Genomic DNA, 14607 nt, shown 5'->3' on the forward strand with positions numbered 1-14607 from the left:
TACTTTCTCTCTTTTCTTGCAGAAGGTGGAAGTGCCCATGATGCTGAGGCTCCTCAGGGAGCAGAGGATGTTCATGATCCAGACCATCGCTCAGTACAAGTTTGTCTACCAGGTCCTCATTCAGTTCCTCCAAAACTCCAGACTCATTTAACCCCTGGACCCAGCTCCTGGAAGAGGGACCTAGCTCCGTCTTGCAGATGGGGAGGCATCTCCAGACAACACCTCTTCCCCCAGCAGGGCATGGAGGGCTGGAGCCGGCAGGACACGGGCTCTCTCATGACGAGAGCCAAAATTATTCATAAACATCATGTATTATTTTATATGAGATAATTTATTTTTTTCCCCTTTGGGATAACTTTTGTGAATCATTGTAATTGCAGTTTTCACAGTAATGTAGTGCTTTTCATTTGAACCACATTTTGACTGATCTGCATTGTAACGCGTCGGTAGGGAAGGTCGCCTGGTGGATCGTTTTGGGGACAGAGGCAGGAGGGAACACATCCCTGGTGAGGTTGCAGCCAGATGGGTAACCAACCCTGAAATTCATCAGCTTAATTGCTCATGTCCAAATCGAAGATGGCAAGAAAATGAACTCATTCTAAAATATAAAGACTAGGGCCAAGGCCTTTTTCTGAAGGAAAGAACACTATTCTCTTATATTTTTGGCTTGGAAGCCTTGATGGACAGATTCTTCCCGTCTTACTTTCTGTCCTTACGCTTAGTAGTCTTCCCCTGCCCCCTTCTCCAACCTTGAGTAAAAGAGCAGCTAGAGGAAACGCTGCCTTCACAGTGTAATAATCGTTGCCCAGGCTGAATGAGGAGCTTTGTTTTCATCTTTCTTGACCACCCCTTAATCCGAGCTCTGGAGCCTAAGTTTCCTTGCTGGGGCCTGCACCCTCAGTATTTGCAGCTTCTCATTTGCTCAGTGGGCATCAGGCTGGTGGCCTTGGAGGCCCTGGGCCAGGCCATCTGTGCAGCTTGGCCTCTTGCCTGATTGATAGAAGATAATGGAGCAGAGTGAGAAGAGAAAGGAGACAGGAAGGCCCTTCGTACTGTTTATTCATGATGTGTATGCTGGATGGGGGTGTTCTGTCTGTCCATCAGCCACTAAGTCATTAGGTTGTAAAGGAAACATGTGGGAAAGCTGATTTATGGGAGCCGTTTGACACTCTGCAGGGGCCCTGGCCTGGGGCCATACCAAGTGCTGGTGCCATGTCTAAACTTTGGTCTGTGAGAGCAGAACTAAGCCCACTCAGGGCCCTGTTGCTGACGTCTTGGCCCACACGATGGAAGATGGTGGAGTTCATCTCGCACAGAGTTTGCTGGTCCCTCCTTTTCTCCATCCAACCCTCTCTGGTCATTTGTGGTGTCAGCGCTGCCTTCAGTGAAGCTTGGTTCTCACTTTGTCTCTTCCTGGGCCTCCACTGGTCACTGTCCTTCGGAAAGTCTTAGGTTAGTACACAAATATCCATGCATTTTCCATCTTGCTGAATTTGGGTGGGGATGCCCCTCTTCTCTGGTTTTTCTTGAATGCAACTCTTAAATTGTGGTTTTTGTTCTTTGACTTGATCCCTGTGGTGGTCCACCATGCCTCTTCCTCCCACAGCTGCTTTTATTTCTTCTTTTTCTTTTGTCTTCTCCTGAGCTGAAGATTCAGGGAAAGGAGGCATCAAATCAACCAGAAAGAAGAGTGTGCCTTTGTGACTTCGGTCACCACAGAGCAACAGATGGGTGTGGGCGCAGGTCCCCATGAACTACTTTGGCTTAGGAATCAACTCAGTTTCACATCTGGCCAGATTTTTCTTTTATTTAGACTCAGAGTTTCCGGTGATGGAGAGCCTTCTGTCTTCTACCTCTAGATTCTTCTAGGTCTAAAGAATCAGTCAAGGGGTCTAATAACTTCAACTGAGCTTTGTAGATTGTGAGATTTTGGTCTGGATTTTGAAAAAGATAACCATTAGCATGACATGTATTTTCAGTGGGACAGAGCTCACAGCCCTCACTCTGAGATGCTCAGAACTTGGATCATCAACAGGCAAAGAGGTATTTGTTTCCTTTCCTCAGAGATGGCCCATCCTTGGGGTCTGCTGCTGCGAGGGATGTCTGAACAGCTGGCATGCAGTTTCCTGCTTTATTGTTTGATGAACGGTGTCAGTATTTCTCTCTCACCTCGTAGGCCTCAGCGTGGGCGCTGTTGACAGGTCTCGTGTGGGCAGCGCGTAGATCTGTTGTCTCTCTGAGCTCGTCACTCATGGCCCCCCCTTCAGCCCGTCCGCTGTTGCCACCTTGTGCTACAGGAGTATTCATGAATGCACAAAATGCAGGAAAGAAGTGGGTTTAATATCCAATTTCCTAGCCAGAGCTTATATTGAAACCCAAAGGCAAACATTGAAAGTTACTCCCCATCTCTCCTTTTGAAAAACAAGTGCTCTGGGTCCTGCGGCACATTTTGCATGCCTTTTCACACTCAGCAGACGCCAGCCTCTCTCCTGTTCAATTAGCGCTCGCCACTTAAAGTTCTTCCAGCGGCATCTGCATAATCATTGCCCAGAGATGCTTTATATCTGGGAAGCCGGCCAAGGAATAAACCTTGAAGCAAAGTCTATTAAATTAGTTATCTAGTTAGAGCTTTTGGAATGACTTCCTGATGATGCACCGAGTCTGAAGCTGGAGCTCTTGGAGTCTGTTGCCGTAGTCTGGGTTTGAAAGGAGAAAATTAAAAATGGGAGGGTGGGGGACAGGGGCACACTCATCCCACAACAAAGCCGTCACACACTTCCAGGCCTCTGGTTTTGAAGTTGTCCAGTTGAAATGTCTCGATTCTTTCCCCCACACTCATTTGGATGCATCGGCCCGAGCCGAGCCGAGCCTGCCACCTTCTTGATTCCCCTTTCCTGCCCTCCCAGGGGCCTTCAGAGCACATTCCCCTTTATGGCAAGTCACGTTTATAATCACGGCCCCAGAACTGAGCGGACGCCAGGACAGGGACTGCCATTGTTCCTTGTCTTGTTGGAGGGCATGGCAGGACTGTCTTGTGATGTCACCCTCTTCGTTCAGTTGCACCTCTCCCCCAGGGCTGTGCGTTCCGTTTGCTGGATGGACCAGCTCTCCGTCGGCACATCTGTCCTTTCCCTATCCCGTTAGGGCAACCCCTACCAAACGGTTTAATCCAATCATAGAGAATCACTCTGTAATTAGGAAATCGGATTTTAATTTTTACAAGTTACGTGGTTTCGAGGAGTAAGATCCGGGCAGGTGGAAATAACCAGAATGGAAACAGCTGGGCAGCTGTCAGCAGCCAGGAAGCCGCCTTGGCCCACCCACTCTTGTTCCCTTGGCCATAGCCCCTCGCTCAGCACTAGACGGGCTGAAAGCAGACGGGCTCGGCTGTCGCCCCCGTTCACAGTGACGGTCTCACAGTGACGGTCGCAGCAGTGCCTGCTGCTCCTTCAAGGGGAGCCTGCATGGTTCCCTGCTCCTGCATTGGGCACAGCTGTGTGCGTACCCCGATGAATCTGTTTCTGGCCTCCTCCTGAACCAAGTTCGCTTCATCTTAGCCAATCTGGTGAAACGGGGCGTGCTCCTGGCTCCCCAGGACTTTCACTAACGTGCCTATGGTCAGCCCTGTCTCCCAGGGAGGGGCAGGGCTCGCTGTCCCCTCTGTAGCGCATTCCCTTCTTCCCCGGCCAGTCCTTCAGGGAAACGCAGATGCCTTCAGGGAGGAGGCTGACAAGGTCGGATCGGGGTCTTCTTGTGCCCTGGGGTGGCTCTGCTTCGCTGAAATCTCAGGAATCCTGCTTCGAGCTGGGCGAGAGGTGCCCCGCGTTCTTGGCATTTCTCAGGGCCTCCCTCCGCCCTCAACTGCAGCCTTAGCTGATTAGTAACCTTCAGCCTTCAGAGCCTTTATTTTTTCAACTTGAGCATTGTCAAACGTTACTGCAGTTCCCTCTCCCAGGACTTTCTTGCCACTGCTTGGAACCTCACAAATCTATGAGCCATATCCTTTCAGAAGTAAGGTCACCCTTCATTAGAGATGGTTCCCTCTGCATGTCCTTTGTCCCTTTAATAGTCAACTGACTTGTTTGAAGAGTTTTAAATGGGGAAAAAAGGGTTACATATGCAGATGACGATTAAATATATAACCTTATGTAACCTGTGCTACTTCCAGTAACAGGCTTATCTAGTTTGTTTCACCGGCTGCTTAATTCAGTATTTTGATGCTTTCCTTCGTCTGTGTTTTATAAAACGTTGCGAATCGTGCTATCTTCCAAAAACAATTGACACTGAATAGATTTCATTTCCAAATGATGTATAGACAAGCCCGCAGCTTAGAAACCAGTTGGTTCTGATGTTTCTTGGGTCAGCCCACAGAACCCTCCTGACTTGGGGCACAGCTGAAATTTCGGGCTGTGTCAGCCAGGGCTGGCTGGCTGTTACTGGGGGCTGACCTGGAAACGTAAGCCACCTGTTAGGTGGTTGCTGTGCGAAATGCATTCCAGGTTGGGACGAGGGATCCTGAGTCGCTACCTTGCAAATGGAAGTCCAGTCTCTCCACTGCCAACTCGTAAGGGGAGAGAGGAAGTGAGAAGTTCAAGGACATTCCCTACGTTGGGAAGTGATTGATCAATATTCATGTCAACTACTTTGTTATAGACGCCCTCTCAATTTAATAATATTAAAAGCCTTAAGTAAAACTATGCATGCTCTATTCTATGTGCTTTTTTATATCAGTAAATAAGCTTATGCTTGGCAGTTTTGTACACAGTTATGAGGTGTATAAAACTGAATTTTGACAGTATTTTTTGCACTGTTTTCTATCTGTTTTTATAACGTCTTATTCCGATACTGGTCTTAGTTGCGTATTGTTTATGTTCTCACTGCCCTTGTCATGGCTGTGAAATGTTTCATATGTGCCTTTACAAATGTGAGATCTTTATTCTAACCTTTTTTTTTTTTTTTTTATAAAAGATATCTATTGATTTACATATGCAATAAACCTTTTTTTTTTTTTCCAGAGAAGCCAGTTGAATGTTCTCTCTTCTGTACTGTGTCTGCTCGCATTAGTTGAAAGCAGCTATCTTGTCTAGGATTATCTTCACGGGCACGAGGGCCTGGGAGCATCTGTTTTTCGGTTTTCTAAAGCCCATTTATTTCTACCCACATTTTATTCCTGTATAACTTGATCATACTAAATAATTAGACACATCCAAAGTTGTCACTGTTAGGAAAAAAAAATGTGAAAGGGGTGATTGCTAGGTAGATGGAGCAAAGACTATGCAGAAATGAATCCTTCTCACAAATGCCTTGATGACCCTTCCCCCAGCTGTCATTTACTCAGATCCCAAAATGTTGACCTGGAAAAGACAAGCACTGGGCTGCTAGAGAAGACCCAACTTTTATTTTTGGTCTTTCAACTTTATTAACAGCATAACTCATCCCTAGCTTTAAAGGTGGCTGCCCCGCCCCTTATTTTTCTTCAGCCCATCTGCTGCCATAGACGTACAGAAGGAACCCCTGGTGATGAGGGTGCGCCCTGTGTATCTTTGATAAATAACAGGGTGACCGCACCACTTCTGCAAGGGACCCATGTACAGCCCTGTCACTAGACAAGGAGTTGTTTCCTTAATAGGTCCCAGTGTGTTTCACACCATGAAAATGAGAACACTGTAAACCAAGGAGATGGCACATGTCTCACTGAACGTATGATTCTGTGTCTATGTTGACGGTGACGACAAAATAATTATAGTTCTTGAAAGAAAAGCCATATAATATTTTAAAAATAGACAAAATGCCAATGGAAATGGAGAGAAGTCCAGCAGACTGGCAAGAGATTAGGTACATACACGAATTTGTTTTATCTTTCATGGACTGAGTAAATAGACTCAGTTTATTTTCTGTGGCTGATAAAAAGAAAAAGTGGTTTTATATAATTTAGAGAGAAAGCACTAACCACTAGTAGACCTGTTTATCTCCAAACAGAGCTGGGAGAGAAACTTTTTCTTTAATGTAAGGGCAAAAGATAAATATAAAAAAATACAAATATACAGTAAAATGACAAAAACTGGATCAAACATGTCTATTTTGTGATTTTATTTTCTTTAATGAAAATAAGTGGGGAGGACTTGTCAGACGTAGCAGTGAAGAACCATCATGGAAGAAAAGCTCATTCATAGTAGCTATAGAAACACTGAATCTAGGTGTTAAGGGGAATGTGTAGGACCTGTATAAACATAACTAAACCCTTTTGAGGCAAAACATGGACAAATTGATAAGTGCCACATTCTTGGATAAAAAGACTTGTATTATGAAGAGGGCAATTCTCTGGGTAACCCTGACTCCAATGCAATTCTAATAAATATCAAGACAACACTTTTGTGGGGGAGATGGGGAAAGGTCAAGAGGGGACTTAGCCAAATGACTCTCAAGTACTTTTACTTTGGAGGGTTAAACATGGGAAAATGGCCAGGAAAATTCAAGAGAACACAGCAGACTAGCGCCAGTAGATACTAGAGGCTTTACAGTGCAGCAATAATTATGAGTATTTTACTGGCAAATCAATAGTACAGAAATAAGCCTAAGTCTTATGGGAATGGGAATGGGAACATTTCAGATCAGCAGGGGGAAATAAATCATTCAATCAATAAATGATGCTGGCATAAGTGGCTAGCAATTGTGAAAATTAAAATTTTTAAATAGTGCAATGGAATCTCAACACAATTTCAGATAGTTCAAAGACTTAAATTTAAAAATGGGTTTATTTCTTTTCTTCGTTTAAAGATGAAAACAATCTGTTTGGGTGCAGAAGTGTCGTGAAAAATAAAGTTAATGGCCCTGGCTGGTGTGGCTCAGGTCGCTGGTTCAATTCTGGGTCAGGGCACATGCCCGATTCCCAGTACAGGGCCTGCAGGAGGCAGCCGAGTGGTGTTTCTCTTTCACGCTGATGTTTCTCTCCCTCTGCCTTCCTCTCTCTCTAAAACCAATAAAAACATTTAAAATAAAGTTAATGGACAATCGGGGGAAACATTTTCAGTACAGGACAAAGAGCTAATATCCCAATATACATGAAGCTCTTTAGAAATTATTATGAAGGACATGAGTAGCAAAATCGGCAACTGCCATACATAACAACTCAGAGAAGAAACACAGTTCCTAGATATATGAAAAGTACCCAATCTCATTAATAAATGCACAGAAAACAAAGTATTTCACATAGCTCGGCAAAAGAAAGTTTTTAATAGTACTGTGTTAGGAGGGTAGAGGAAAACAAATACACAAATATTATAGCCTACTGACTCCTGATACAGTTTTCTGGGTTTTTTTTCTTTTTATTTTTCCCCCAAAATATTACAGATGTTCCTTTTTCTCCCCAATGACCCATTCCACCCCGTCCCACCCCCCTCCCCTGGTACAGTTTTTTAAAAGGGAAATTGGCCATATTTATTCACATAAAAAATGTTTCCACTATTTAATCCTAAAATTCTACTTCTAGGAATCTATCCCCCCCAAATGCTACACATGTCAGCTAAGTTATTTGCCTAAGATTGTTGAAGGTGGCATTATTTATAATAACAGCAAACTGGAAGAACCACAGGTCCATCGCTAGGGGAATGGCTGAGTAAATTACAACACGCACAGTCTGCATCGTTCTGCCTCTAAAAGGATGAAGCAAATCTGTAAAAGCTAAGATGGAAAGAGGTCCTATTGTTAAGTCAGAGATTACGAAATAGGTCAGTGCCATTCTGCCCTTGTTTCTCTAAATCTATTTATATAGCTAGGGAAATACTGGGATCACGTATGCAAACCGTTTACAGTGGTTTCCTCTGGGGAGCGGGACTGGCAAGGAAGAAGGAATAGCTCCCTTGTTTCGGATACGTCTGTATTATTTTAAATTTATTGAAAAATTATGACTTTTCTAAAACGCAGAGATGGTGGGCTAAGCTTATTTTAGGCTTAGCTACAGAGTAAATCAGCTTTATTAAAACACTAAGCTCCCCAGAGGCAGGACCATGCCTTACTCATCTCTCTGCACTCCAGAGCTAATCAGACTGTTCTGAATATAGTAGTTGTTCAATAAATGTCTTACTGCACTTGACTGGACAAGAGAATGCATCCAACCTGCTGGGCCCACTGTGTGCTGTGAACTGTGTGTGTGAGATGTGTGTGTGGGTGTGTGGAGATGGGGAAGGAAAGATAACAGCAGATTTGTGGCTGTTCAACCTGTTTGCGTTATCATGAATATAAAGAAGCCGGTGTCGACTCCATCAGGCTGAAATGATTACCTAATGGGGAAGTTCTTCTCTTTGGATCACGGGAAACGTCCCTGCGCCCGGAGCACGCCTGGTTCTGGGCCTGTGTGTCTCTGCGGCAGTTGCTAACAAACAATCCCAGGTTGCTACCTTCCAGGCTGTGGGGAAGCTGGGTTCCTGCCGGCCGAGTGCGCAGGGAGAGACCAGTGTTTGCTCAAAACACAGAGTTGGTAAGGAAAAAAATTTTTTCCTTCTTAAGCTTACCCTGGAGTGTTTCCAGACAAGGAGAGGACTGCACAGACCAGCGAACAAAACAAGAGATGGAAAGTCTGCTTTCAGACAGATGGGGGAATAGCCAAGAAAGTAAAGCATGAAGCACCTGTATGCACTGAAGGGAGACCAGGCAGCAGACGAAAGAATTGAAATAGGCACATGCTCCTGGGGGGTGGGGGGACAGGGGACACCCAGGCCACTTAATTGCTCTCCCCCACAGGTGCCTTTATTGCCCCCCCTTTTAATTATTTATTTTGCTCTGTTTTTAAAATTGTTTTTCAATATCAGTTGACATTCGATACTCATTTCTGGTGTAACATCTACCTGGCACCACACATAGTTAGCACAATAGCATTGACTCTATTCCCTATGCTGGACTCGGAGAGCTGTGCAGACTGTTTTGCACATAGTAGGTGTTCACTAAATGTCTTTCTGCACTTGACCGGACAAGAGCATGCCTCCTACCTGCTGTGCCGTGAACTGTGTGTGTGAGATGCCCGCGGGCGTGTGGACAATAGGAAGGAAAGACAACATAGCAGTCAAGAGAAGAACTTTATATCCCATTACTTTTGTAACTGCCAATTTGCATTTCTTAATCCCATCACCTTTGCACAGGTACCTTTCCCCCCTTCGTGCATCTTCCCTCCTTCTTCCTCCAGAGACACTGAACCCCGAAAGCAACTCCGGGCTACTGAGGCCACCTGACCCCCGTCCTGGGGGAGGCCTGGGCTCACCGATGGGCAGAGAACGGGTGCGACCTCCATTCCCCGACGGGGCTCCCACCACCTCTTTGACATCCTCCCCACAGACCAAAGGAAACACAAACTTCAAATACTATTCCCCTTTTTATTCTCTTTCGCCATTCAGGTTTGTTCACAACATTACAGCAACAGGCACGAAAGGGAAAATCATCACATTTTTTGAACTCAACCTGTCCAAAGGATAACGTATGAAACCATGCCATTATCTCTGAGGCGGAAGGGCATTCAAAAATGAATGTGAGCTTAGGTTAGAGTGAGACTCATTCCAAGTAAGCCACGTGTAAGGTTCGAGTGGCATAGTGTTTTCATGGCAGTGACTGTACGAAATGCCGGAGTGATGTGGATGATTGGAAATATTCAAACCCTTGAAGGTTCCTGCACGAGCATTTGAATAAAAACTGCCACCCGGGCATCATTTCAGTGGCTTTCAATTTCCTGTTTGATCTCAGAAATGTAGGGGTGATCTTTGCCGTGAGCGACCTCCATGATTGCAATGGCCTAGGAGAGACAGAAAGACAGATAAGGGGGCGAAGAGCCCGAAGCCCATCCCCTCGCACCTGCAGCTGGGCCACCTTGCGTTCAACTGGAAACCTGCTTCAAGGTGCAGGATGCAAACTGGCTTTCAGAGCCTGTGCTCCGCTCCAGTGTTTGACTCAAAAAGGGATAAAAAGGCCCTGGCTGGGCAGCTCGGTCGATTGGAGTGACGTCTCCTACACCAAAAGGTTGTGGGTTCTATTCCTGGTCAGGGCACAGACCTAGGTTGTGGGTTCGAACCTCAGTCTGGGCACATATGGGAGGCAACCAATAGATGTTTCTCTCTCTCTCTTCCTCTCCCCCTTCCTCTCTCTCTAAAATCAATAAAAACACATCCTTGGGCGAGGATTGAAAAAAGAAAAACAAGGACAAGATTATCAAGTAACTAAAGGGTCACTCAGTTTCTACCACTAAGTAAAATATTCTGCAGTAGCTGAAGAAATGACAGAGAAATTGATTGCATGGCATTTTTTGCCCCAATATTCTAAGATTTCAGTAAAAAATGCTTTAGGGATGGACTTATTTGGCGACATGCTCAACCAAGTAAACAGGTAACACTGGATCAGAAAAGTCCACAGTGAACTTGACAGCAAACCTGTTTGATTTTAAGGCTATGTTACTGATCAGTAAGACACGACTAAACAGTTTTTCCTTTCAAAAAGTGCATGCTTTCCTCTTAATATCTATTCTTTAAAAAAAACCAAAACTTAAAACTTAGTGCAGGTTTCATTTGAGGCAGCTAGAGAGAACATATTTGATAAGGTTTCTATAGTGAGAGGGGATATAAAGTGAGAGTTTCCAGTGGCTCCATCGCTTTCCTAGCTGTGTGACCTTGGGCAAATTACTTAACCACTCTGTGCCTCGATTTCCTCTCAGAGTTGTTAATACACATCAAGTGTTTAGAATAGTGCCTGGCATACAGAAAGTATGTATCACATGTCACCTATAAGAATTTATTTTGCTCCTTTACCATATTACTCACAGAGAGAAAAACTTGAATTACTCCCCCTCTCCCAAACAGGGAACTTCTAATGGCCTGTGACTGTGACAGCATTCCTTTCTATTGTACCCTTCTCTTCCTAGATCTCAAACCAGCAGGAGGCAGGCCAAAGAACAGCGCAGGTCTTCAGGGATCACCTGGCTGGTGTTCTTAGGGATCACCTGCTAGATGCCTCCCCTCACCCTCTGCATTCATTTCGTGACTCATGTTCCCTGTTCAGGCCTATTCTATCCTTCTCTGACCTTATACTTAATTATCTGCCAGCCCTTTGCAATTGTGACCTAACTGGTTCATTTCCCCACCAAGTAACTAAGGTGATAGACAGATTCACTGGTTTAAAAATGGAAAACGTTACTCTTAGCTCACACTCCTAGCCTGGCGGGGCCCTGACCCTTCCATGTGGGATGTGGGAGCTCACTCCCATCTTCCCGAATAGTCTACTGGGAAGATTTGGGGAATTTGGAGGATTGGGCATCCCGGCTAGTCGGTGGCCCCAACTTTTACAAATATTCTCTGACAGGAGTAACAGATTGCCCCAAAGATGACATTTTATCTACTGTTGACGTCTATATAAAGGACACGGAGAACTTATTGGTACAATTGCGCTGCTGGAAGGTGAGGGCCAGGGCCCGGCCCCTCTCCCGCGGGCAGCACAGAGCAGCTGTCCAACACCAGGGGTGGGGCGGATGCTGCCCAGGGTCCTGCGTGCCATCTCTCTCTCTTTTTCTGAGAATTAAAAAAAACAACACACAGGTCAGGGTCCTGGCATGTAGCTCACTGACCCAGGGGCCTCTGTCCACTTGCACAGGACGGGCACTGTGATCTCCCCGCCATGGGCTGAGCCTGCGATCGTGGTGGCCCCTCTCCTTACAGGAGGCCTGGACGCAGACTGGGCAAAGGCTCAATGACTCCACCCCCGTCTGCTGAACCCCCTTCCCCCCCCAACTTCCATAGCCAGAGAGGTCAAGAGCTGGTCTTTCTCCACCACTTGTTACTCAGCCTGCGAGGCAGGAGGGCCGTGCAGGCACAGAGAAGCCTGACCTCACGTCTGCCGTACCTTCCTCAGGGCCTTCTCTCCCGCAGCTCTGTTTTCCAGGCCCATGTACAGTCTTCCCAGCTTCAACCACATGGAGGCCACGTTGAGGGAGTACAGTGGATAATGCTTACTGGAAAAGGGGAAAAGACAAGAGGCCGCTTTGTTAAAGGCTGCCGAGCAGCCCGCAGGCCTGGCACAGGAAGCCCGTGGCTGCTGAGCTTGCGGTGCCCACTCCATGGCAGCCACGCTGCTCCGAACCCTGGCAGGTCTGGGTGGAGAGTGTGGACGCGTCGACCCTGTCGAACCACCAGGATACACTTTGTTTTATGCAGTTTGTGTGTTTCTGAAACCACAGGAGAAATCCCATACAAAAATATTTAGAAACAAAGCATTCAATCCTAGTCCCAGATTTTTGTTTCAGGTGCACCCAAAGCAGGGCACTGGGAAGCCATCCTTTCAGGTAAATTCCCTGTTGTGAAGACATCAGGCCTATCCCCTCATATTAAATAGACAGTGTACTTAAAAATATGCACACACTAATATGTCTCAGGACCCCAGCTTTCTATCACACTCTATGAGACCAGCTGGTTTAGCAAAGCTCTAAGTTCGGAAGTCAGGAGAACGCCTCCTGTTTCTTCTAGAGCATCTTTCTCTATCCAGCAGAGAGCTTTCTGCATATTCAGTGGGCATTCACTGTCTGGTTTTAACTGATGGCCGACTGATGGATGGGGCTTGCCTAGGAAAGAGCCCTCTCCTTGGGAACAGAGACCAGGAGGCAGCTCATGGGCTCTCGAGAGTATGTGTGTTGGTGTGTGTAAGAGGCGTTTATTTACAGGCTGGTTTGTACTACCCTCAAAATCTGTCCCAAAGAGACACACTCCAGCTGTATTCCTGGGGACGGTGCCCCCTCCCAAAGGCCAGAGCTGGGGCTCAGTAAGCTCAGGAAGGGTCCAGTACAGCCAGTTCCTGCTGGGAGAGGAACCCCGAGGCTGAGATGACCTCATTCATTCTCATTCTCCCTGCCTCCCACTCTCCCTCCCTCCGGATCTCACAGAGAAAAGTGTGCATGAGACCACAGGAAGAAGGGTAGGCTTTGAGATTATCCCCAACAGAGCAAATTCTGTTTCTAAGAGCAGGTTTTTAGGAGCTGCTTCCCCTGGGGCTCCCCCTGCTGGCTAATCAGGGCAGTGTGGGGGAAGTAGAGGGCCAGCTTGGCTGTGGAAATTCAGACCAGACACAAATTTAACCGCCCCTTATCTTAGAATGTGAACTGAGGGCTTCTCAAATTCCTGAGAAACACCTGGGGCGCTTCTGGAACACAGGGATTTCAGGTCCAATGCTCAGATTCCGACCCACTCGGTTTTGAGGGGATCCTGTCAATGCATAATATAAATGTGTTTAACAAGCACCCGAGGGATCTGACCTAGGTCATCGCAGCCCTGAAGTGGCTGGTCGGAGCCAGAGGACAATGCCACGGCCTCCATCTATAACCCACGTTAAGGGTTAATAACCTCTCGACAGGAAACTTCCACATGGCTGACAGTTATTAGACCATACGTTAAAACCCAACTTGATTCATCAGACCTAGGCGGGATATGCAATGCCCACAGCCAACCCGATGGTCCCGGTGTTACCCTGTTAGCAAACTAGGCTGCAGTTTAGAAAACCACAAGGGGGGAGAGTGAATAATAATGGAAAAGGAACAAACAGGTGGCTTTTTAATACCGGTCTGAATGAACTACAAGGGGCATAGCACCTGGGTAGGTCCTGGGACCCATCTTACCCCAGCAACCCCTGCCTAACCTCAACCTGCCATCCTGGGCGTCTCTTCCAGATGGTGGAGGGAACAGGCAGGACCCAATGGAACAGCACCCTGCACCTGTACCTCCAGATGTGGGCGCAGAGAAGAGAAAGCTGGTCTGGGACTGTTCCAACATGGGACAGTGAGAAGGCAAAACTGCCCAGGTGCACATTCCAAATCACCAGATTCCATCCCGTGCTAAGAGGGTCGGAACGGCCACCGCAATCACCTGTAGGGCTTAATGATTTTCTGTCCATATCGCAGGGCTCCTTCCCAGTCCTGCATGTACAAGCAGACGCCCATGGCCTGGTACATCATGTGCAACATGTACACGTTACTGTCCTCAAACACAGAGCTCATCTTCTCCTGGCTGAGCTCGCAGATCTCCAGCAGCTCGCTAGGGGGTGCTCTGGAGTCAAGGAAATGACCGGCGGCCCACAGGCTGGGCGACTTCCCAAGGCAGGCTGGCTTCAAGGAGTAATTGCATCCACTGCACCTGTACCCTCACCCTCTGAAAAATTACAGAAAGCCAACCAAAGTGTAGAAACAAACAGGACAATCTGAAGACCTCAACTGGTAAAACACAGCTAAAGAATTTCAGCCACAGGCAACAGACCCTCAGTTTCGCTGTAAACAATGTTGATTAGAATCACCAATCTTCAGTCTCCTAGTTAAACTGAAACCCTCACCTCGGCTGAGCTGAAGCATTTTTTAAGGAATTAGTCCCCACCCTGGAAAAGTTCTTTCCCATGCTGAGAAATAAACATGACTTTTTCCAATTTCCTTCCATTGGTTTTAGTTCTGCCCTTAGTATAAATCAAATGCCCTTCCAACACCCAAGAAAATGCTTTAATATAGTTATTAAGAATATGGGTTGTGGTGGCCGGCAGACGCGGGGCTGGATCCTGGCTCTGCCTGTTGAGCTGTGTCCCTTGGGCAAATTATCTGGTATCTAA

The 14607-nt window shown here is 46.6% G+C and overlaps 2 protein-coding genes across 3 annotated transcripts in view; one reads left to right on the forward strand and one right to left on the reverse strand.

Moving 5' to 3' along the window:
• PTPN14 (protein tyrosine phosphatase non-receptor type 14) overlaps positions 1–4956 on the forward strand; it is a 148940-nt gene extending 143984 nt beyond the window's left edge. Inside the window, exon 20 of the mRNA XM_081121554.1 lies at positions 23–4956. Coding sequence (XP_080977680.1) covers positions 23–151 — 129 coding nt within the window. The 3' untranslated portion in view covers positions 152–4956. The remainder of the gene's footprint in view (positions 1–22) is intronic.
• A 4389-nt stretch (positions 4957–9345) lies between these two features.
• The window catches only part of SMYD2 (SET and MYND domain containing 2), a 45636-nt gene continuing 40374 nt past the window's right edge, over positions 9346–14607 (reverse strand). Inside the window, exons 10-12 of one of the 2 annotated variants that reach the window (XM_081121555.1) lie at positions 13881–14060; positions 11872–11980; positions 9346–9778 (exon numbers count right to left, since the gene is read on the reverse strand). In XM_081121555.1, coding sequence (XP_080977681.1) covers positions 9698–9778; positions 11872–11980; positions 13881–14060 — 370 coding nt within the window. In that variant the 3' untranslated portion in view covers positions 9346–9697. The remainder of the gene's footprint in view (positions 9779–11871; positions 11981–13880; positions 14061–14607) is intronic. The other variant, XM_081121556.1, reaches the window with a different exon arrangement.

This window comes from Miniopterus schreibersii (assembly GCF_964146895.1).
Source record: "Miniopterus schreibersii genome assembly, chromosome: 19".
NCBI classification, from domain to species: Eukaryota; Metazoa; Chordata; class Mammalia; order Chiroptera; family Miniopteridae; genus Miniopterus; species Miniopterus schreibersii.